Source organism: Podarcis muralis, chromosome 3, assembly GCF_964188315.1.
Source record: "Podarcis muralis chromosome 3, rPodMur119.hap1.1, whole genome shotgun sequence".
Lineage (NCBI taxonomy): Eukaryota > Metazoa > Chordata > Lepidosauria > Squamata > Lacertidae > Podarcis > Podarcis muralis.
In genome coordinates, this window is record NC_135657.1 from 56,116,800 (window position 1) to 56,139,252 (window position 22,453).

Sequence of the window (22,453 nt, forward strand, 5' to 3'; positions counted from 1 at the left end):
GTGCAAAGGTGGCCATCCAAATGTCGGACTACTGTACAACCCTTACTTGGTATTTCACCATGCTGGCTGAAACTGAAGGAACTGAACTCCAATAACCACTGGACAACCACAGGTTCATCTTCCCTGCAGTAGTCGGTAAGCAAAAGAAGCAGGCAAGCAGTGATTAGCTTTAATCGGTGTTTTGATTTGTCTGATAGTTTGCTTGTGATAAGAATGCTCTAAGCACAGCTGAGGAATATGCGGTTGACTCCTCTTTTTACATTAAGAAACCTATTGGGAGGTAGCCAGGAACAGCCTTGGCTGCTATCTTACTAGATCTGATTATTGTGCTAGAGAGGACGTGGTTTGGCTGCAGGCACAGCCTGAAGATGCTGACTCAGCTCCCACCTGCATATAAGGCAATATGTGGGATGGCGGAGGAGAGGCAAGCACACACAGCAGCAAATACAGGCCCAGCCACAGCAGATAAGATTTAAGGTGGGGACAGCTAAAACAGCATTGTGAGTGGAGCAACTACATGGTGCTGGTCACTGGATATATCCTAGGGCGAGGGAAAAGTGTATATAAAAAAAGTTTGGGTAGCGATTAAAACTGTACAGTTAAGCCTCACAGGAACCTTATGGTAAGAAGAGTTTCAGACCACCTTAATAAAGGGGTAAGAGACTCAAGTTGCTTCTACAAACCCGAGTAAACTTGGGGCTCTGAATATATCCTGTTAACCTGCTGCATCATTCGGGGGGGGGGGGGGATGGGACAGACTAGGACAATGCCATAAAGCCATCTGTTGTAATTACAGAAATGAACATTTCCTGTTCAGTCACAGCTGTATATGGTTTTAAGTTGTGTGAAGGCCTCCTCCTCTAGGTTTCACTGTTCTTTTAAAGAACATCCTTTGAAAATGATGGCAAAATAATGGATCTTCACAGGCTTAGTTCACACATAGTTCTAGGCCAAAAAAATGGGTTAGTATGAGCAAGCAAGCATGCTGGTGCACATTTAGAAAACCAGTTGTTTTGCTCCCATCGTGCCATTAGGCGCTAACCAGGCCATATGAAGGCAAGCATATGCACGAGGAGTCAAGCTTTGTCCCATAAACAGCCTGCATATTAGGGAAACTTGTTACCTGGAACAAAGTTAAATTCTGAAGTTCAATTGAATGCAAAAGACAGCTTAAGAGATATTTCTTAAAAAATACTAAGTACAGTCTCTCAAACAAGAAACTGAAAACCTGTTCTAAGCCATTTGACAATGAAATATTTGACCACAATTTGTAGTTCTGATAGCAAGTTATCTAGCTCAGTTATCTAGCTTAAAAAGCCACTGAAAATAGTTAATTATTCTGAATTTAAATAGTAGATACTTACATTAAACCTCAGGATTCAGTGAGCTCTAAGCTTAGCTGTGGACTCTCACTGATGGTGTAGTCTTGATTATTTACATCTTTCTCTGTGTATGTCTCCACGAATCCTGTTGATTGGCTGTGGTCATCTTTGTTTTTCACAGGTGTTTGTTGTTCTATAAACTGCTGTTGGATCTGAACAGTCTGCCCAGCTTCTACATCCGTCAGCCTTGGTTGGGCCACTTCAAGTGACTCTTTGGGTAGATCTCCTGAGGCAGTATCTTCTACTGCTGGTCTCTGAATCTCTGTTGGAGTGGCTATATCCCCTGCAGAATGCAGCTTTGGTTCACCATTTTCTTTCTGGAAATCTGTCTCTTGCTTAATTTCTTTCACAATTTCATTCAGAGATTGAGGGTCTTGTGCTAGTGTTGTCACAGTGCCTGATCGTTCATCTGGCTGCAACATCAGTTTCATTTTAGCGTCTTCAGATTTATCAGACACAAAAGGCATTTCTTCTGCCACTTTGAAGGCCTCTTGATTCTCTGCAGATTGAGTTAAAATTATAGTTGATGGCTGGATCTCTAGATTTTTCTCTCCTCTGCCTTTTACAGGAAGAATCTGACCAGTCTGCAAACTTTCCTGAATTTCAGATTTATTTACACTCTTTAGAAATGGCTCACTCTGTTGGTTTGACACAGATGGCAACTCTTCTGTTTGCTCCAATGTATCAACAGCATTCTGGATGATTTTCAGCACAATTTTTGTACTCTGTGACTCTATAGTCACCGATTGAACCACATCTTTTTGAAATTCTATATGAGTTAAAGAGGGGCTTCTTTCTGGAGGTGTCTTTTTTTCACCTTCTTGACTTGATTCTAATCTCTGAAGCTTCATTTCTGGGCTGGAATCCAATACAGACTTCTGGATCAAATCATCTTTGGTGCATGTTACTGCTGCTAAAACTGCCTCCTCTACCACTGAATTTGCTTTCCCAGACCATGACACTGTATCCTTATCAGGTCCTAGAGCCCCAAGTCCTGGTTGAGCAAAGCTCACCTGCTGAACTGTTTTGAACGTGGTTTCTTTTTGCTCCTCTAGGACAGACTGCAGGTTTTCAGTTAATGTTTCCGTAACTGTGACATTCTCTGCAATAACTTGTTCTTCGGCTGTTGCAGCTGTTACTGTTACAGAGGATTTATGAACTCCATAACTTTGTACTTCAGGAATGTCAGTGGTGATAACCTCCTTCTGCTCAGTGAGCATTTCTTGCTGCACTGGAGCTGCACCAAGTGCATCAGCATCAGCAAGTTCAATTTTCCCTGTTGATTTTTCGGTTTCTGTTACGAGCACCTTCTCCGACAATGCTTGCCTTCTCTCAGAGCTATCTGAAATTGTGGCAGATTGTGGAAGTGGAAGGACTGTTTCCAGGGGCAATTTACGAGGACACACTTCACTCTGTACACAAACGCCATTTATACCTGCTTCACTGCCTTCTGTGACAGAACTCTCTCCTTTCTTTTCTGAGATGACATCTGATAAAGCACCAGAGTCGGAGATGAGGGTGTCTCCAACTTTGGTCTTTACTGCTTCAGTTGCTACAGTTCCTGTGAATTTCTCTTCAGTTGTTAGCTCTATGTTTTCAACCTCTTTTTTCACAGAATCCACAGTTGCCTCACTTTTCACAGTGCTGTCCTCTATTAACTCAGCCTCAGTGTGTTTTGATCCCAAAGTAAGTGCATCTTCCTTTTCATTCTGCACAGATCCTTCAGTTGCAGTTACAAGTGTGACATCCTTCAGTTCATTACTTTCTGGAACGTCAACTGCAATTCCTTCTGTGCCTTCCAATTTCAAGGTATGGCTGGCGTCTGCTACATCCTTCTGGATGACATCCACTGTATTTTGATCAGGTGTGGAGACTTCAACTAGTCCCCTTTCCACAGATCTCTCAGCTACAGCTTGCTCTGTTGATGTTTTTACTAGGGGAGAGTCATCTTTTACTTCGTTCTTTGAAAGCTCCTCAGTAACAACTGCATCAAAACATTTTAATTCTGAGGAAAGGGAAACATCTTGCATTTCCCTCTGCTCAGGAGCTTCAGTCTTGTCACTAATTACAGAGGCTTTGTCATAAATTATCTTAACGGATGTTGCTAGGGAATCTGAAGTATCTTCAACCTCAGAGTTGAAACTGACCTCATTCTCCACATTCTTCAGGATCTCTTTTACTTCTTGCTGTTTGGTGGCAGTGGTTTCTGCTTCCATAATTTCTTCTGACTGTTCTGAAAAGACCTCCTTATGCACCTTCTCAGAAGGAAATTTCACTTCCACTTTTGCATCCTCCTTCTCTGCAAAGACCTCCACACCAGCCTTGATGGCTGCCTTCTCTATGGGGGCTTCTGTTTTCTCTTTAAGAATAGTATCACCTTCTGCTTTTTCTACAGAGGATGCCACTTTTGCCTTCTTTGCGGAGTCCTCTGCATCCAACTTCTTTGCAGGAACCTCCACTTCACTCTTTTCCTTGGCAATCTCTACAGCAGACTCTATATCCACCTTCTCTACAGGAGTTTCCATATCCAGCTTTGCATCTGGCTGATCTGATGAGGCCACTGTTTCTGCCTTCTCTGTAGGAACCTCTGCTTGCACCTTCATATCTGGCTTCACTGTGATGGCCTCCACACAAACAGGTGCATTTGATTCTTCTGCTGCAGCTTTTGTCTTTTCTATAGGGTCCTCCACTTTCATAATCTCTGAGGGAGCCTCTGATTCCCCCTTGTCCGTGGAGGTCTGCACTTCCATCTGTGTTTTGGAAATCTCAACTTCCACCTTTTCTACATCTGCCTTCACATCTACTTTCTCTGTGCAGGCATCTGCCTCCAACTTTGCATGTGCCTTTTCTGTAGAGATCTGTGCTTCTGTGTCTTTTATATGTTCCTCCACTTCTTTTTCTGAGGGGGACACTGCTTCAGCCTTTGTGGGAAGCTCCAAGTCCTCCTTTAATTCTGCCTTCTCTGCTTCTACCCTCTCTTCAAGGAACTTCATTTCCACCTCTTTGACATGGCCATCTGTTTCTACACTCTGCTTATGGGTCTCAGTCTCTGCATTCTGCTTGTGGACCTCCACTTCCACCTTTCTTGTGGGCAAGTCTTCTTCTACAGTCTCAGCATGGAGAGGTTCAAGCTTCTCATTTATCATAGAAATATTGGTTTCTGGTTTCTGCAGTTGGCCCTTGGATTCCACCTTCTGTACATGGGTCTCAGTTACCACAGAAACCTCTGTGTCTTTGTTCTGGATGCAGGCCTCAACTACAACATTCTCTGTGCTTCCTGGTAGTAAGCCAAGTGTGGCATGTTTGGCCATACCTAGGTCACTGACTTCAGTTACTGCATTCTGCACTGGAACTTCAGTTATCTTGCTCTGGATGGGTGCCTCAAGCACAAAAACTTCAGCACAGGGAGGCTCAGCTTCTTTTATTTCTTTTTGCACAGGGGCTTTTACCTCATCTGCAGCAGTTACTAATTTAGCTTCCAAGTCAGGTATGGTGTTCACCACTTGTTCAAGTTTCTGGGAGAACTGAGGCTTCTCTTCATGTGATATTTTTGCCAATTCATCAACTGCTCGACCAGTATCTGTAATCCCACCTTCAACTGCATCTTTTAAATTTGTTTTGGCTTCCTTTACCAAGTCACCAACATTTACTTCTGGCCCTTCTTCAGGGGTTACTGTGATAATGACAAATCCTTCCTCTTCAGCAGTCTGTTTTTCAATGATTTCTTGAACAATTTCTTGTTCAATCTTTGAATCATGACTCTCATCAGTCTTATCCAAGCTAACAGTTTCTTTCGAGCTTTCCTTCACCTCTACACAAATGTCATTACTCTTCTCCAACGCTTCCTTCAAACTACTTTCTTTAGCTTCATCTTGACTTTGACTACTTTCACTAACTTGGATATCTGTCTTCTCTGGTTCTTCCTTTGAGGGTGGTTCTGCCTCTTGAAATATCATAGCAGTTTCTTGCCCTGTTTTATCTATTTTCTCAGGCAGAATTGTTTCCTGTGCTTCGCTGGACAATTTAACTCTTTCAGCAACTTCTTGCAGAATTTCCTGTGTTTGTTTATTTAGTTCTTCTAGGTTTTGCTGGCTTTCCTCTACCTCCTGCACAGGTGTTACTATTTCTGTTGTATCAGGGGACTCGGTTAGCCTTGAAACTGCTGAAACCATTTCCGTTGTCTCTTCAGCACAGGATACTTCAGCTGTTTCTTCAACACCTGAAGCTTCTTCTCTGGCTGTGATTGCTTCTGAGGTTAGTGTGTCACCGCTAAACTCCTTTTGAATTTCTGGCATGACTTTAGTAACCACCACCATTTCTTCCACAATTCCAGTTTCAGAGATCTGATCAATATGTTTCTCTTCATCTTCCTTTGCATGTTCAATGGACTCTGTCACAGCAGCCGATATCCAAGATGGTGATCTTTCTTCAATACTTGTAACTGCTCTCTCTCCTTCTACCATTGTGACAGTAACTGCATGAACTAGTCCTTCATTGGACTGCTCAATAATCAAAGTACTTTCTGACTGGTCTGAAGTTTTCTTAGTTAAATCATCTTGTTTTGCCTTTTGAGCTTCAAACTTCTCTTGTTCAGCAGCATCATACTCTGATAAAGGAACAACGGCTGGAACATCAGAGTCGTCCTCATGGATTTCAGTCATTTCTTCTCCAGCTTCCTGAACAGGAGCATGTTCTGGTATTCCATCTGACTTCTTCTTCCTACGACCAGGCATTAGTTTTTTAAATGAAACCCATGATTCTTCTTTTCCAGACTCTCCATCTGAAGTATAATGTTCTAAACTTGGAGCTGTGGAAGATTCTTCATTTCTCTCTTCCATTTTTGTTTTAGATTTTCTTCTTGGGGTTACTAGTCTTTTAAAGGACTCCCATGTTGAAACTCCCTCACCTTCAGATGGGCTTCCAGCTTGTTCTGGTGAAAAACCTCCTTGTCCTTGATCACTTTCTTGTGAGCTAGTAATGGTCATGCTTGGTGCTGTTTCTTTATTGGGCCCATTTTCATCTATTTTCTGTCCTTCTTGAGCAAGTCTTTGTCCTACCTCTTCATCAGAAGTTGATGATTTTCTGGTTCTTTTCTTAGATGAACCTACACAAATTAAGGCTTCCCATGATACAGAAGTATCAACCTTTCTCTTGGGCTCATCTATGCTTTTTTCTAATTTCTGTTCCTCAACATTTTCTTTTATATCATCCTGCTCTTCACAAGGTGCACTTTCAGTTGAAGATAGAGTAGCAGTCTTTGCCTTCTCAAGTTCTTCTTCCTTATCACTTTCAGAAAGCCTCCTGACCCGTTTCTTAGGAGTCACCATTTTTTTAAATGATGCCCAAGGTGTAACAATGTCTCTTTTCCTCTCCATATCTGAAGTAGAACCATCTTCCGTTTCAGTGGTCTGTGCTGCATCTGTAACTTTTCCTACAGATTCTGTTGTTTCTTCAGGGGAAGAAGCAGAGCTTTCTCCTCTTGGATCTTCTGGACTTTCTGCAGAATCAGACAACTGCTGTGCTTGTTCTGCTGCTTCCCCTAGCTTAGCTTCTTCTCTTCTTCCTTTATGTTTCTTTGCTGACAACTTCTTTAAGCTTGAACTTGTAAAAAGCTTTTTTAGGGGGCTGCCTTGTAACTTGGCTCTTTCTTGAGATGAAAGTAATTCAACTTCATTTGTAATGACTTCTAGAGGTTTGATTGTTGCTGAATCTCCACTGCTTGGCTCAGTTTGCTTGAGTGGCTCATTTGCTAGTTCAACCAAGCTTTCTTTGACTTTTAGCTGTTCATCAGTGGCTTGTCCTTTAATCTCAACATCAGTTTCAACGAACTGTTCAAGAACAAGTTTTGATTTTTCAGCTGGTTTTGGTTCTTTCTTCTCCACAGTAGTGTTAACATCAGTGCATATCTCTGTGGGTCTGTCATCAAAATTTTCCGTTGCCAGAGGAGCCTTCGGTTCAGATATGGCTTCAACTATTTCAAAATGCTCCTCAGGCGTTTCTATAGGCATTGGAGAAGTTGGTGCAGACTGATCTGTTTTTCCTTCAAATACTTCAGTTGCCAAAGGAGCTGCTAGCTCAGATTTTTTCTCAGATGATGCAAGAGGGCTATGCTCCAGGGCCATTTGAAATTTTTGTGCAGGTTCCAAGTTCTCCTCCAAGTCGATTTTATTCAAGCTTTTACTGGGTTCTATGTCTACACTTTCAGCAGACATTTGTGGTGATGGCTGTTCAAAGGCAGCAACAGCTTCCTCCTTATGTGTTTCTGTTGAGACATCTATCATTTTTGTTTCTTCTCTTTCTACTATAGCGTCACTGGCTTCTATAGACACTTCTGCCTTCTCTTTGTCTGGTATGGGTTTTTCTTTTTCTGATTCTTCAGTGGGAGTGGCTTCCTCTTTTATCACTCCTTTTTCTTGCTCCTGCATTTCTCTCTCAGTGGCTTGCTGTTCTTCTTCTTTAGGTTTCCTGAAACTTGTCCTTTTCCTAAACCCAGCCCAACCCTGGGTAAAGAACTTTCTTAGGGGTGATGCTGTTTCATTAGTTAATGGACTTGTTGGAGACTCTGGAGACTTGCTACCATCACTTTTAATCTCGGTCTCCTTGCTTCCTGCTTCAACAGGACCTTCTGTTACCTTTTCAGGAGAAATTTCTTCTTTTGTCTGCTCAGTCTGAGTTTCTTGCTCAGTCTTTTCTACAGGGTAGGGCACCTCACTTTGTGTTTCCTCCTCCACTGTATCTAGCCTGATTTCTTTACAATCTCCAGCTCCTTCCGATAGCACTTCTGTCTCATCTGCTTTCACATTCAGCAACTGAACAGGTTCTGCTTTTTCAGTCTTTTCCTTTCTGACGGTAAATTTGAATCCAACGAACTTAAAAACTTTTTTAAATCCAACATCATTTGCTGATGGAGATTCACCAGGTTCTGCCTGCTCTTCCACTTTTTCTTCTTCTGATGGCAATTGCTGATCAGCATCTTCTGCATCTTTCTGTTCCACATCTATGTTAGATTTATCGGGTGATTCTGCTGGCTTGGTCTCCATATTTTCAGCTGGCTCTTCTTTTAGAATCACATTTGCAGTTTCTCTTTGTCCAACTGTAAGAGACATTTAAAAGCAATAAATAATTAGGCATTCTGTTATCACAATTCTATTTAAATTGCATAAGAAGTAGAAATAATCACTATTCCTCTAATCCTAGGCACACTTATTTGGGAGTAAGGCTATGGGACTTAGTTCCAAGTAAACCCATATAGGAATACACTGCACTATTATTAAAACTCAAATGCATTGAAATTAATGAGCTTAAACATATTCAATTTTGTACAAGACATTATATTGTGGACATTATATACAGTCATACCTTGGTTGCCAAACGCCTTGTGACTTGAAAGTTTTGGCTCCCGAACGCCGCAAACCCAGAAGTGAGTGTTCCGGTTTGCAAACTTTTTTGTAACCCAAATGTCTGACGCGGCTTCTGATTGAGTGCAAGAAGCTCCTGCAGCCAATCAGAAGCTACGCCTTGGTTTTTGTACATTTTCAGAAGTCAAATGGACTTCCAGAATGGATTCCAATTGAGAACCAAGGTATGACTGTATGTCTTTTAAAATGCATGATAAAAATAGATTCCATTATTTTAAGGGTATCTATGCATAAAATTAACAAAACATAATTATATAGAGAGATAATGAAGTAAAATAAAGTCACTTCAAAATTTGGTTGGAAGCTTCATACTGGAAAAACCTAGGGCATATCAAAAGAATTTTAAATAAACTGTGGACATTGGAAAACAAATATTTTGCTTTCAGAATTTTGATAATGTAAAGGCAGCCACACCATGTTCCCAACCTGACATTCTACTTCCAAAATTTAAGGAGTTAATTTTTTTAATAGTATCTGAGTCAAGCCAGCAGCCGAGACCATAGTCTATTTTCATTAGTTAAGAGGCTTTACTTGTTTTATATTTCTGTAAACCACATTGAGGTTTCTTACAATCAAGCAGTTTATCAATTTTATAAAACAAACAATAAATTTTGGTTGTGATTCCTGGAATACCTGCTCCATGCCTTGCAAGCCTTTTTTCCACCTGGCCTAGGAGGGAGGGGCCCTGAATGATTGACTCCAGGAGGCTGCTGAGGTACTGTTTAGGGATTTGTTTGTTTGCTATTATTGCTGTTAATTTTTGTATCTTTATTTTTAGGTATTATGATTTATGTTGAAATTGTTCAGTTTCGTTGTGCACTTTTTGATGTGTTTTACTTTTGCTTTGTTTGTAATTATATAAATCTTTTTATGTTGTAAGCCACCCTGAGCATGGATTTAATTAGGAAAGGCAGCATACAAGTAAAATGATGATGATGAAAAATACACTGTGCAGCAGAAATAAGCCCAACACTTTATCTCAAGACAGCACAAATGCCTAGGTAAATAGGTATGTACCAAGTTGTCAACAAAAACTCCCAAAATGAAGTTATCTGGTGTATCACTAGAGGGAGCGAATTCCACAGGCAAAGTGCCACAATGTTAAATAAATGAATTATGTGAAGAACCATAGTTTTGTCTGTCCTGGGCATCTGCTGGATTAAGAAGAAGGAGTATTTTCTGACATATTAATTATATAGCAAAAGAAAGAAAAAACAAATCTGTTTCTCTGCTTTTGCTGTAAAGCAATCTTTTAAAAGTACCCCTCTATTAAAAATGCTCCATACCCTCTAACAACTAAATCACATCTGATCTGATTTGCATTACATTAAGCACATTTCCTGACCATGATCAAACCATAATAAAGCAATAATCAATGGCAACTTGCCCTTCCATACAGATGGCTTCCATCTCCAGCCACCCCCAGAATAATTCCTCAAGAGATGTATGCATACTTTCAGAGAGCACTAACATTTTATAGTCATTATCTGCAATGCAGTACCTTCCATATCAACAGGCCAAGCAATTCAAATCTGAACGATTTCCAGTTACCTAAGAACCTTGACTACATATAATTGTACTAGATTTGGCCAAGTACAGTATTGGGCCTCTGTTTCCAGGCTTTTTACAGGAGGAGAAATCCAGGTCTACTACTACTGCTGTAATTGGACCTGCTTAATCACAAAGACCTATCACTAGCAACCTTCAAATCATCCACTAGACTCCTATGATACACTGCATGCATTTAGCTTTACTTAAAATTGCAATGAGATGAAGCTGCAGTAAGTGGCCTGAGAATGTTTGCTTGTCAAAAGAAAAGTGTCCATATTTAGGATGCTTCTGTGAGAAATCCAGTTGCACCATAACTTTACTTTGAGACTTTCTGGTGAATGCTTTGAAGACCAAAAAAACCCCACCTCTACCTGAAGAACTGTTCAGCTACAATTTGTTACCAATTTTTTAATACTTCAGTAAAGACAAGATCTACCCTGCCAGACATTTTGAGAATTTGGATTGGAAAATCTTATTACTAGGAATGCATTTTAGTTGATGCTGTTCTTTTAATTGGATTTATTTTTTGTTGTTTTATTCCGTATCAAGCCACCTTGAAGACTACATGGTGGAATATTAGCCACCAGACTAAGTTCAATGTGCTGGTTTTAGTGTATAAAACCCTATACAAATTGGAATCAGGATACCGAAATATCATCTCACCCCTTACATATCCAGTTGACCCCTGCACTCTGCAGGTGAAGAAGGCCGCCCGCAAATACTATTTTATTATGAGCTCTGTTCTGCACAATTTAGGTATTAGGCTTTTAGTGCTGTGGTACCTACCCTTCTGAATTCATTCTCTTTAAATATTAAACAGACTGCCCCCCCCATCTCTGTTGTCTTGTTGGTGCCTACTAAAGACCTTCCTCTTCCTACAAGCCTTTTAGGTTGAGTTCTTTCCCAGTCTGCATCTGTGTTCAAATTGTTTTTAATGTGTTTTTACTGCTTGTTGTTTGCCACCCTAAACTCCTTTGGGAGGAAGTGTAGGATATAATTTCTATGAATTTAAGCAGAATATAAGTTAAAACATAAACAAATTGGTCCCAGAAAGCATTAGCTGTTGAGATACACATTCCTCTTGCTACTAATACACCATTTTAAACTGTGGTTTAAAGGCTAGCACACAGCATGTGGGTGCATGCTGCTGAAAGGACAGGCATTTCACTTCTCCTCTGCTCCAGCTATCACCATGCTGCTAGGAGCTGAGCCGTGGTTTGGCTTAGTGTTATGTTCGAACCAAGGTTTGTAGCTTGTTTTCCCCAAACAAGCCACATTCCCAGCAGAGGAGCAAAATTGCTACAGCAGTTTGCAGCTTTAAACCATAGTTTAGTTTAACTCTCATTTAAAGTGACTTGTGAAGCAGACCATAATATTTAGAAATTAATGACTGCAAGTTTATCAGGCGCTGTCTTATTTTTCCATTGTCATTTGACATGTCAGAAGCAAAACCATTATCTTCAAAAAGAAAAACTAATTTGTTGACAAAAATGAACAGCAGAGGGCAGTATTTCATTGCTATTTTACTTAACAAATCTCAAGGTTTATGTGAAATACTAGGTGCATAATATAGACGAGATTGGATATAACTACATTCAATGTATTTTTTAAAAATCAAGATATGCTATGCTTATGGATTCATAAGAAAAAGCATGCCGAAACAAAATAACTTTCAATGATGCCTATGAATAGCAACGATGCCAATAAAATAAAATTCACTGAAAAAGTATGATTACTGCTTTTAAGAGTACTAATTACAATTCTAGAAACGTTTACCCCAGATCAACTTGAAAATGCTGAAAACCGCAGTGTGTCAAGGAGTGGCTCCACCCAAACATCCAAATATTGTACCCCAAGGCTTCTTTAGCCACACCCTGTCCTACATCAAGTCTCCTCCATAGTTCCATTCTGTGAGTGCCCAACAACGCTGCTCACTATTGGAAGAAGCCCTCCATTACTTTGCAGAGTAGCTTTATGTGCAGTTACATCAAAGGGATGGTGTAAACAAGGTTGAATTCAGGTCTATAGACATTCAAAACTATCTGTCAACCAGAGAGAACAGTGTCTCTCAGTATAACTCTGCTGTTTGTGGTTTGCTTCACTGAAATGCCAGTTCATACTTATATATGGCAGTAATGACTCAATGAAGTCAGCATTACTGACTTTGTTCTTAATTGTGCAGTGTGAAAAGAAGTGACGAGACAGCTTAACTGAATGTCACATGTATACATGTAATGAAATTTCAGCTAGCTTTTTTTTTTTAAAAGGTTCCGTTAAGTTTCATCTCCCCCTGTGCCCCCAATACTTTGGGGTAGAGGAAGATTTTAATCTGAAAAATAGGACCTTGAAGAAGAATCAACTCTAGCACTGTAATCACAATTTTAATTTATACTTTAGACACCAGCATGACTTTTTCAGATTTCTACGTAACCAGCTGAGATTCTCTCACTCCTGTACTATACCTTTTTAAAAAAAACCTTAATGAGGCGTTAGAATGATTTAAGCCTTCTCTGTCACTGAATGAGAAGCAGAACAAAGAGTAAAAGGCACCCTTTTCTTAGTCCTCTGATCAAGCCAAGAAGATCTGGCAAGGTATGCATGCAGGTGGTGTAAATGAGAACATGCACATTCAAAATCATGATACTCATCCAGTCCCACTCCACAGGCTGGATGAGTCACGGAAATACACATTACAACTATGGCTACTAGTTGTTGCAAGTACTTGTACTCAATCTCTCTTCACTACAACTTCCCTTTGTATAATACACAGGCACTCATTTATTCCCACAGTTGATATTGATGTGGTTGGTACTATAGAGCTTATCTTACTTAGTACGTGCTGTTAGAAATTTAGGTCCAACATTCACAGTCATTTGACATACAATGTAAAAAGAAAACACTTCCTTATTACTCTAAATAAATGTGTTATTAGGGAAAACTCTATAGCTTGGGCCTTAAAGCAGTTGTTTTATGACGATGCCCTGATTAGGAAGATAAACTATCCATTCCAACATGAATAGAATCAAGTGAGTGTCTACTGCCACAATACCTAAAAAGTGTTACACATACATTTTACTTCTAACAAACATTTCAAACTTTTTTCGTTTCCCCCACCTTCTCACTCTCCTTACAAGAAAGGAGAGATACCATTTCTTGCAGTTGGAAGACAAAAAGTATTTCTCAGGCTGCAATAGTTAAATCTGAAACACCTCATGTGCTTGCAGTCAACCATGTCAACATCTGGAGCTGGTTGACTCTCCCCCCCCCCCCCCGGATTTGCTGCCCTGCCCTGGATTTTCTCCATGAATTCTCTACATTCTGTATCCATCAGATATATGTCATACACGCCCGGGTCTCTAGTGTTCCAAAATTCTCTAGCCACTGAAAGTCTCCAAACAATTTTTAAAACAAAACTTAAGTTTATTCCATATTTAAACATCTAAGACCAGAATAGTCTCTCTATTTCATAGTTAATCCCACTGCCATCAGTGTCGTTGATTGTGTTTAACTGAGAGCACATCATTGCCTTGAAATATTTGCTTTAAACCAACTGCTGTTAAAAAATTCACAGCTCTATTTTGTACCTAGTGTTACAACATATTTAATGTGGAAAGAAAATTGCTCACTGTCATGAGTCTAACAACAGCTGGTCCAACTGAACAATTTAAGAATGAATTTGAACTGCCATACTTCTTCACTCCAAGTATAAGCTGGCTTTTTGTTATAGGAATTCAATTGCTGGATACAGTTACATTGAGATTAGAAAAGGCTTATGCAGGGCAAACTTTAAAATGTATTTTACCTACATTAAACAAATGAACTGACCTCTGTGGTGGTGTCAGTTCAACCAGCACTTTACAACTGTAAGAGAAGCCATTTTGGCATATAACTGTATATGACATATGGAGTTTTAAGATGTCCCAATTTACTATCAGAATGATAATAAACACATTAGCATTCTGAACGAGTTACAGTAAAGTCAAAACAGAATTGGTCTCTTTCGGTTGTCCACATAGGATGCATATATATCCCACAGCACTGATATTGTAAAAGAAAAGAAAAAAATCATAGTTCTGTTTGTTGGTGCTAGTACTATTTAATGTTTATGAGAAAAGATCAAACAAAAATGACTAATAGGCAAAACTGAGGGGAAATCTCACAGAGATGCAGTAAAACATTTGCATAAGATGAAAATATTTATTGCCTATATTGCAATAAATATACTATACTGTCCACCATCACTGTTCTTTTTTTCTATAAACAATGGAATGTTTCAACAAGCATCTCAGCAGGAAAGATAAAATGAAGTGTCTAAACCCTGGCGCTTCTAAGTATTGTTTTTCAGCAACTGTTCCCAACCATTCAGCAATATACTGATGAGTTTCCAAAGGTCTTTGTTTCCAAAATTAAGTTGTAAAGGAGTTTGGGGGCAGAGGGAGTTATAGCTTCCCTCCAAGCACACTAATTAATTCACTCCAATTTAATGATTTTGTGTTTATGGGCAGATACATAGTCCACTTTTTAATGAATAAGATGAAGTGAGCAGTGATCACTTGAACTTCAGAAGTTAAAACAGATGTTTGCTCCATTATTTATGTAGAAAGGTTGTGCCTAGGGTCAAGGATAATGGAAATTAAGGAAAAGGAAGTTTACTTTTAAGACATGGGAGGTTGCAAAAAAATATGAAACCTAGGATCAAATGGCTGAGAGAAAACTCAGTGTAAATTAAGTGAAATAATATGGTAATTAAATGACATGACTAAAGAGTAAATGGGGGGTGGGGAGAAATGAAACTTTTTTAAAAACTTCTAAGTACAGAATTCTCTGGCATTTGAAAGATCAAAAACATGCAAGCTTCTGTGAGTAGAAAAGATACCAGAGAATATAAAGTACCCCTGCCAATATAAAATCACTAATCCTAAAGTACTTTGTAATCTAAGAAATACTGTTGCATTTGAAATACATTGTTCTATAAATTAAACTTCCTAATTTAAAGCGTAAACATGTAGGGAAATTGACCTAACTCAACCACATAAAGATGCTTGAGTTCAACCATATTTACGCAGAAGTAAATGTAATTGCAACAGGCTTTCTAGGTAAGTGTGCATAGAGCTGCAGCTTTAGGATTTTAATCCAAAAACACTTCCCCACTCCTATTTAAACATAAATTATAAGTTTTAAAAGTTATTATAGCTGCAATACTTTTCCCACTTATCCGGAAATAAGCACCACTGAACTCAATGGGATTTACTTCCAGGTAGACATGTAAAGACTATGCTTAATAAAGAACTGCTCCAATATGTGTGTCACATACTTGAGTCCTGGACAAAAGTGCTGCTGCATAGAATCAACATCACAATTAGACAACAGAACCATCAAAACAATTCAAAATGTAAACATTTCATACCTGTTAGAGTGATAGTTCCCAGCATTTTCTCTACCCTTTGGCAACCTGGATTTTCCTCTCCTCAAAGCAAGACACTCTGTTATTTTTATTTCTCCAAGTCACAGTGCAATCAGAGGGAGGGGGGTAGGAGGGAAGCAGAGCTAACAGAAACACGTTTCAGTCCTTCAGTGTCTAATGAAAAAGGCAGACTGAAGTTGTGTTTCAGCAGACTGGTCCTTGACAGACAGCTCTCTGTGGCCCATCCCCTCCTTAGCTGCTCATTGAGTGGGCAGGTTATATTCCTAAATTTAACAATGAGATCTCCACCCTCTGACCAAACCACATCCCCTATTGTTACAAAGGGCTTTATGCAGATCACTGGAAGTCCTTTAGATTAAGGAGGGTGTGTAACATACCTCTCTCTCATATTTACTACATGCCTACTAAATGAAAGGAGAAAAATTTCCAGAATCAGTTTCTATATACAAAAATAAGAATATTCCAACAACCAGACTCTTTCCTCTAGGAACTTTAATCTCATATACAGTGGTGCCCCGCAAGACGAATGCCTCGCAAGACGGAATCCCGCTAGACGAAAGGGTTTTCCGTTTCTGAGTTGCTTCGCAAGACGATTTTCCCTATGGGCTTGCTTCGCAAGACGAAACGTCTTGCTAGTCTTGCGTTGTTTTTTCCGCTTTCCCCCCCTTTTTCTAAGCCGCTAATAGCCTTTTAGCAGCTTAGCCGCTAATCCTTTAATAGCCGCTAAGCCGCTAAACCGCTAATAGCGCTAATCCGCTTAGCCGCTAATAGGGTTGCTTCGCAAGACGAAAAAACCGCTAGACGAAGAGAATCGCGGAACGGATTCTTTTCGTCTTGCGAGGCACCACTGTATACAGTTCAATGCCATGGTTGAAAGTTCAGTGAAGAACCTTGCAACTTTGTAACACCTCAAATGCTAAAGCAATTATTATGGCAATTATGGCATAGTATGTCATAGGCTGGAAACCACTGCATCAGATGCAAGAAACATTATATTCAATTGGCAATTATGTATACATATTTGGGGTGCAGGATGGGGGGGGGGATTTGAACACAGTGGGATCAAATTGCAATGAAATACAAATAGTGTGGAACGTTTTCATTAACGTTCAAATGCATGAAATTTGTCAGATTGCAGACAACCAAATTACATGTCTAACATTTTGCTTAATCCATAGCTGTGGATACAATAAACCATGGTTTGGTTCAGCATTATGTGTGAACATTATGTTAAATGTGTGAATACATTTAACATGTCTAGTTTTTTCCTAAATGGCTTAGGGATATCAGGATCATATCAGCACGGAGGGGATTCACCATGCCATTCCTATCACAGTCATAGTCCTGATGACTAAACCCAGGAAGAAAGCTTCTCTCACATGGATCCATAATGGAAGGGAAAGGCTGAAACCTCCTTCCTTTGCACCTTGATCCCAATCCCACCTATCTCCAGAGGCTGTTATTTAAAAAGGGAGAGAAAAAGGAACACTCACACATTTAGTTTTACATTTCATTTGGCCCAGAGTGTGCACTGTAGAGGAAGGTGAGTAATGACGAATGAGTTGTCCTTCAGACACTATCTAGCATTACTATTCTTCTCACTGAACAATCCCAATAACTTCTAACCCAGAATTCCAATGAATAATTTGAAAACCATTGACATGCTTGTGCCCTAACCTTAGCAAAAACAAAACACAAACCCAAGACTGGCAAAGGCAACGATGCAACAGCATATGTCATGACTATTTTTCCCATGGTGAATGTATCGCATTTAAAACTACAATTAACAAGCTGCAACAAAATATTGCAGCATGTTGTTGTTGTTTAGTCGTTTAGTCGTGTCCGACTCTTCGTGACCCCATGGACCAGAGCACGCCAGGCACCTCTGTCCTCCACTACCTCCCGCAACCTCCCGCATGGATTGCAGCATGGATTGCTCAAATTCAGGTTGCCAGTCAGCTATGCTCTCTCCATGACACTCTCCTCCAAAAAAAGCAAGCCTTCAAGTGGTCACTGACTATTTAAAGCTACTTTTGGAGAGAGCCTTTCCCAATGAAGCTGAAGGCTGGAAGTCTCAGGACAGACAAAGGAAAGTACAGTAGTTATTCACAAAGCACATAGTTAAAACTATGGAATTAACTCGCAAGTGGTAGTGATGGCCACGGACTTGGATAACTTTTTTTAAAAATTAGATAACTTAATGGAAGATAAGGCTATCGATGACTACTAGCTATGTTGGCTATATTTTCTACCTTCTACCTCCATGTCTTCTACCTTTCTCCCTATATTTTCTATGGTTGGAGACAGTATGCCACTGAATACTCATTGATGAGAATCACAGGAGGGGGGGGGGAAGCTGTTGTACTCAGGTTTTGCTTGCAGACTTCCTGTGGGCATCTGGTTGTCCACTGTGAAGACATGGAGTGCTGTACTACATAGGCCTTTAGCTTGATCTTTTGGTCTCCTCTTAAGCACTTATGCACTAAGGAAGCAAGCATTATGCTTGTGTAGTCCTCTCTCCACTGTGCTCTGCTTAATGAATTATGTCTTAGTTTACAGCAAACCAATTTAACATTATAGCTGAACTGGGAAACTATGGTTTGCACTTGCCCTGAAAACCATGATTGTAAACTAGGGACATTTCTGATTCTCATCAAGACCCTCCAGAAGTCAAAGGTATGTCAGAAAGAGCAAAAAAGAAACATGTGGGCTGTAATATGAGAATGTCCAAAAAAATACTTCCTATTTTCTGCTAGGACTAGCATCTGACAAGCAAATGTTTGATCGAAACCAGATGTGTCTCAGTGGTAAAATAGAAATATGTCTAGCTAATCTCAAGATAAAGCAGGCACGCATTTTCTGCACTTTCCACACCAACGGGTCCAGTTCTTCTGTAGGAAAAAGTAATGTGAGAAGTGGCCCCTTGACTCATTGGTAAGCCCTCTCTTGTATTTCAGTGATTCAGCTAGTCTGGAATGCAGAAGAATTTACCTGCTTTGTTTAAGAAAGAGTTCAGCTACTCCTATTACCTTGTGAACATTTTCCTTCCAATGAAATGCCCAGCCCCATACACCATCACAAACCAGTCACCTCTAAATCAAAGAGACTGTATTATTTTTGAATCCACAATATTGATTTGTTAAGAGTTTTAAGTCTTACAGACTTTTTGGTGTACTACCCTTTACGGTCTTCACCTCATTTATACCCCGATCATATTTACAAAGGAAGATGCTGTTGTTGAAGGCTACCCAGCAAGCTTGACAGATGCACAGAGATTTGATGTCCATACTCAATTCTCAACACTCTTACACATATTTCAGCACTTGTTTTTTGCTCCCAAAACTGCAAGTTATGCTATTGTTCTGAAGACCAACATTAGTGAGTCTCCAACTTTTATTTGTTTTGGTATTAAAATCCTTACCTGATAAGTTCCTGGTACCAAACATTCCTTCTGGTCTACGGTACTCTAAATTCCTAAGCTTAAAAGGTCTAGGATGCCTATTGGGCCAGGTTGGTGTTTACTATTGCTATATAAAACCCTTAACTCAGGATCAGTTTACCTGTGAGATCACTTCATCCCATATATGCCCACTCAATTGCTTTGATCTGCGGAACTGCCACTTTTACAGGTGCCACATAATATCTGTTCCACATTTGTAAGAAATTAATTTTTTAATGTGGCAGTGCATATACTTTGGAATTCCCTGCCAATTGATATAGCTGGACAGTCATACCTTGGTTTTGGAACAGCCTAGTTCTCGAAGGGTTTGGCTTCCAAACAATCAAAACCCGGAAGTGACTGTTCCGGTTTTCGAGTGTTCTTTTGGAAGCCAAACGTCCGACGGGGCTTCTGATTGGCTGCAGGAGCTTCCTGTAGCCAATCAGAAGTCGTGCTTTGGTTTTTGAACGCTTTGGAAGTTGAACAGACTTCCGGAACGGATTCCGTTCAACTTCCAAGGTATGACTGTACTCTTCTTGCTGCCTGCTAAAATCAATTGTGTTTAGACAAATGCATTTAGGTATCTAGAACACTGATGTGTTTTAATCTGTTTAAGTTTTAGGTTTTTAATGTTTTAAATATCAAAAGGTATATAATTTGCATGAAATAAAAAAAAAATCCTAATTGCCACCATTATCCCTCTCTCTCTCTCAAATAGGCCATGAAACAGACTATAACAGACTTCTACTATAAACACTGCGTCATCCCTGACATTCTCCAATCAAACTGTTTAAAAAGCTGTCTTAATCAGTAGGACAAAGCTGGTTTTAAGAACATCAGCTTAATTGGACTGTGGATAAGGCTACCCAGTACATTTCCCCTTCCTGACTCACACTTGGAATTAAGAGAGCTTTGCCTACACAAAATCATTATCAAACATATAAAAAGTGAATACGTTGTCTTAACAGCAGCTTTTGTATATAGAAAGAAGGAGTAACAGAGCATTTCCTATGAGCCCAAAACTGAATAAGCTTTAACTGCAGGGAATGTGCATATGAAAGTTTTTGAAGTTATGCCTCTATATCAAAGGGTTTCTGAAAAAACAAATACAATGGAGAAGATGAAAAGCTCTTTATAACATCAACAGTAACCATATATACTGTTCCCTTTATAGCAAACAGATAAATTAAAACAAAAGCTACTGTTAGTACTACTTATTTAAATCCTCATGTGACTTTTTGAAAAAGACTTTTTGAAAACTTGTATCAGTACTAGTATCAGTCAAATACACTAGAACAACTAAAAATCTGCACTGGTCAGTCAAAATCAGCATGTCAAGTTTCACCCTGAAGATTGTCAGGTTATGGCACTGCACTGATGGGAAAAACTATAAATAATATGGGTTGCAAACATGGTTGGCATAAAGAACAGAGGCTGAAACAAATTTGGTGAGATTTTGTACTACCATCTATAATGAAAATAAATAAAACTTCATTTCTGAGCTATGAGGACTGCAGACATATGCCTTTTAAAAGTGTGATTCTATTAATGGACAAGATAAGAAATACAGTAGGCATGCACGAGGCTGTGGCTCAGCAGCAGGAGCAGGTGTGCTCAGGCAGAAAAAGTTTCTAACATTCAGAGGTATCTCCAAATTCAGCAAGCAATTTGGGTATATTAAATCAACATAAAAACACCGAAACATTTACACAATGATTGAGAAAGTTATTTGGACTTTCTAACAACAGGATGAACTTGCTGCATGTTTTCTTTGCAACACAAACAGTTTGTTCGGGGCCTCTCTAGAGAGTGAGTGAAGAATGAAAACACAGACTATTTCAAAAACACTGGGCCTAACCCAGTTCACCTTGGATACAACACCACACACAAGATGCCCACTGGGTTCAGAAACCCCATTTCTTCTAAGGGTTTGCACACAGGGGCTGTTGCAAGAAATGAAAGGTCCATGCATGGATATTGTGCCCCCAACTTGACTTCTGCACATGTGCTCTACTACTTGTATATGCTCCAAAACACAAGTAACTAACAAGGTACAGAGAAATAAGGTTGGATGAGGATATGGGAGGAGCACATGTGCTTCCCTTTCACTGCAAGGGCTCCTTATATAGCCTACACATGTAAGCACTTAGGTGAAGGCAGGAAAAACAGAGTCATATTGGACAATACAGGCAACCTATGCATGTTGGTACAGTACCTGCAGTGGAGCTAGATTGAACCTTTACTATTACAAAGAATCTGTAACATTACCGATTATGATTGGACCAGGCGGTGAGGGCCGCTCTATCCAGGCACCTGCTCTTCTCCAACAGGTGGTCATTACTATCAAAGCTGGCAATGTTTGGGGGAGGGCATCCCCAATTAAGGAACCTGGGATCAAAGTGTTAAATTAATAAAGTGATGTTTTGTACTACAGTAAAGGGCTCAAGGTACCAATTTCCTTTTGTGTGTCCCACAGTCCTGGGTAATATTCCATGTCATTATAGGCATCTACTTACCATCTGTTATAACTGCTTCTCCCTGCTCCTTTTTCAGCTCTTCTGGCTTAAGGCTGAGCTCCACTTGTTCTTCTGTAATTCCATTAATAATGGATATCTGTCCATTCTTCTGTAAAAGCTGCACAGGCCAAGGGAGAGATTGGAGGAAGAAAGAGAGCAACAACTTTTGTAAGTCAAGACTTGTGCTGGGGGGGGGGGGAATCATATTTACTTTTTTTCTTCAGAGATTAACGTGCTTTATCATTTATAAAATACATTATGTGCTACAGGCTGTATTAAAATATTGTCAACCCACATTTCAGCATAAACTGCTTTTTTTAACAAAAGTGTAACGCTAGACACCTCTAAAATCTTTAAAAAGTATGAAATACAGGATAGCAGAATCAAGCACAGATCAACTTGCTCAAAATAAAACATCAGGGGTCAACTCTCAGGATGAAATTTGTGGGAAGTACTATGTGCAGTTAGTATTTATACTCTTTACCTTATTGGTATTCAGGCCAAATATGGGCCTTGATAGCTTTAGATAATGGTGGGATGGATGTCATAAACATTCCTTGTGTCTCTCTGACTTCTATACTGCCATACGAAGAATTACATGATACAAGTAAAAAGACAGATCCTTGATCTACAAATCAAGAATTTATTTAAAAGTTTAGGCTATTCCTCAAAGAAAGCACCAGGTAAAATAAACAAGAGTACACAATAAGTCATTATCTATG

General features: G+C 39.6%; 1 protein-coding gene across 3 annotated transcripts in view; it reads right to left on the bottom strand.

The window, feature by feature from the left end:
* Positions 1 to 22,453, bottom strand: part of AKAP12 (A-kinase anchoring protein 12) — a 59,498-nt gene that overhangs the window by 4,686 nt on the left and 32,359 nt on the right. The window contains exons 2-3 of one of the 3 annotated variants that reach the window (XM_028723663.2): positions 21,732 to 21,849; positions 1,365 to 8,475 (exon numbers count right to left, since the gene is read on the bottom strand). In XM_028723663.2, coding sequence (XP_028579496.2) covers positions 1,373 to 8,475; positions 21,732 to 21,849 — 7,221 coding nt within the window. In that variant the 3' untranslated portion in view covers positions 1,365 to 1,372. Of the gene's footprint in view, positions 1 to 1,364; positions 8,476 to 15,758; positions 15,955 to 21,731; positions 21,850 to 22,453 lie in introns of those variants that run through there. The other 2 variants (XM_028723666.2, XM_077925905.1) reach the window with 2 other exon arrangements.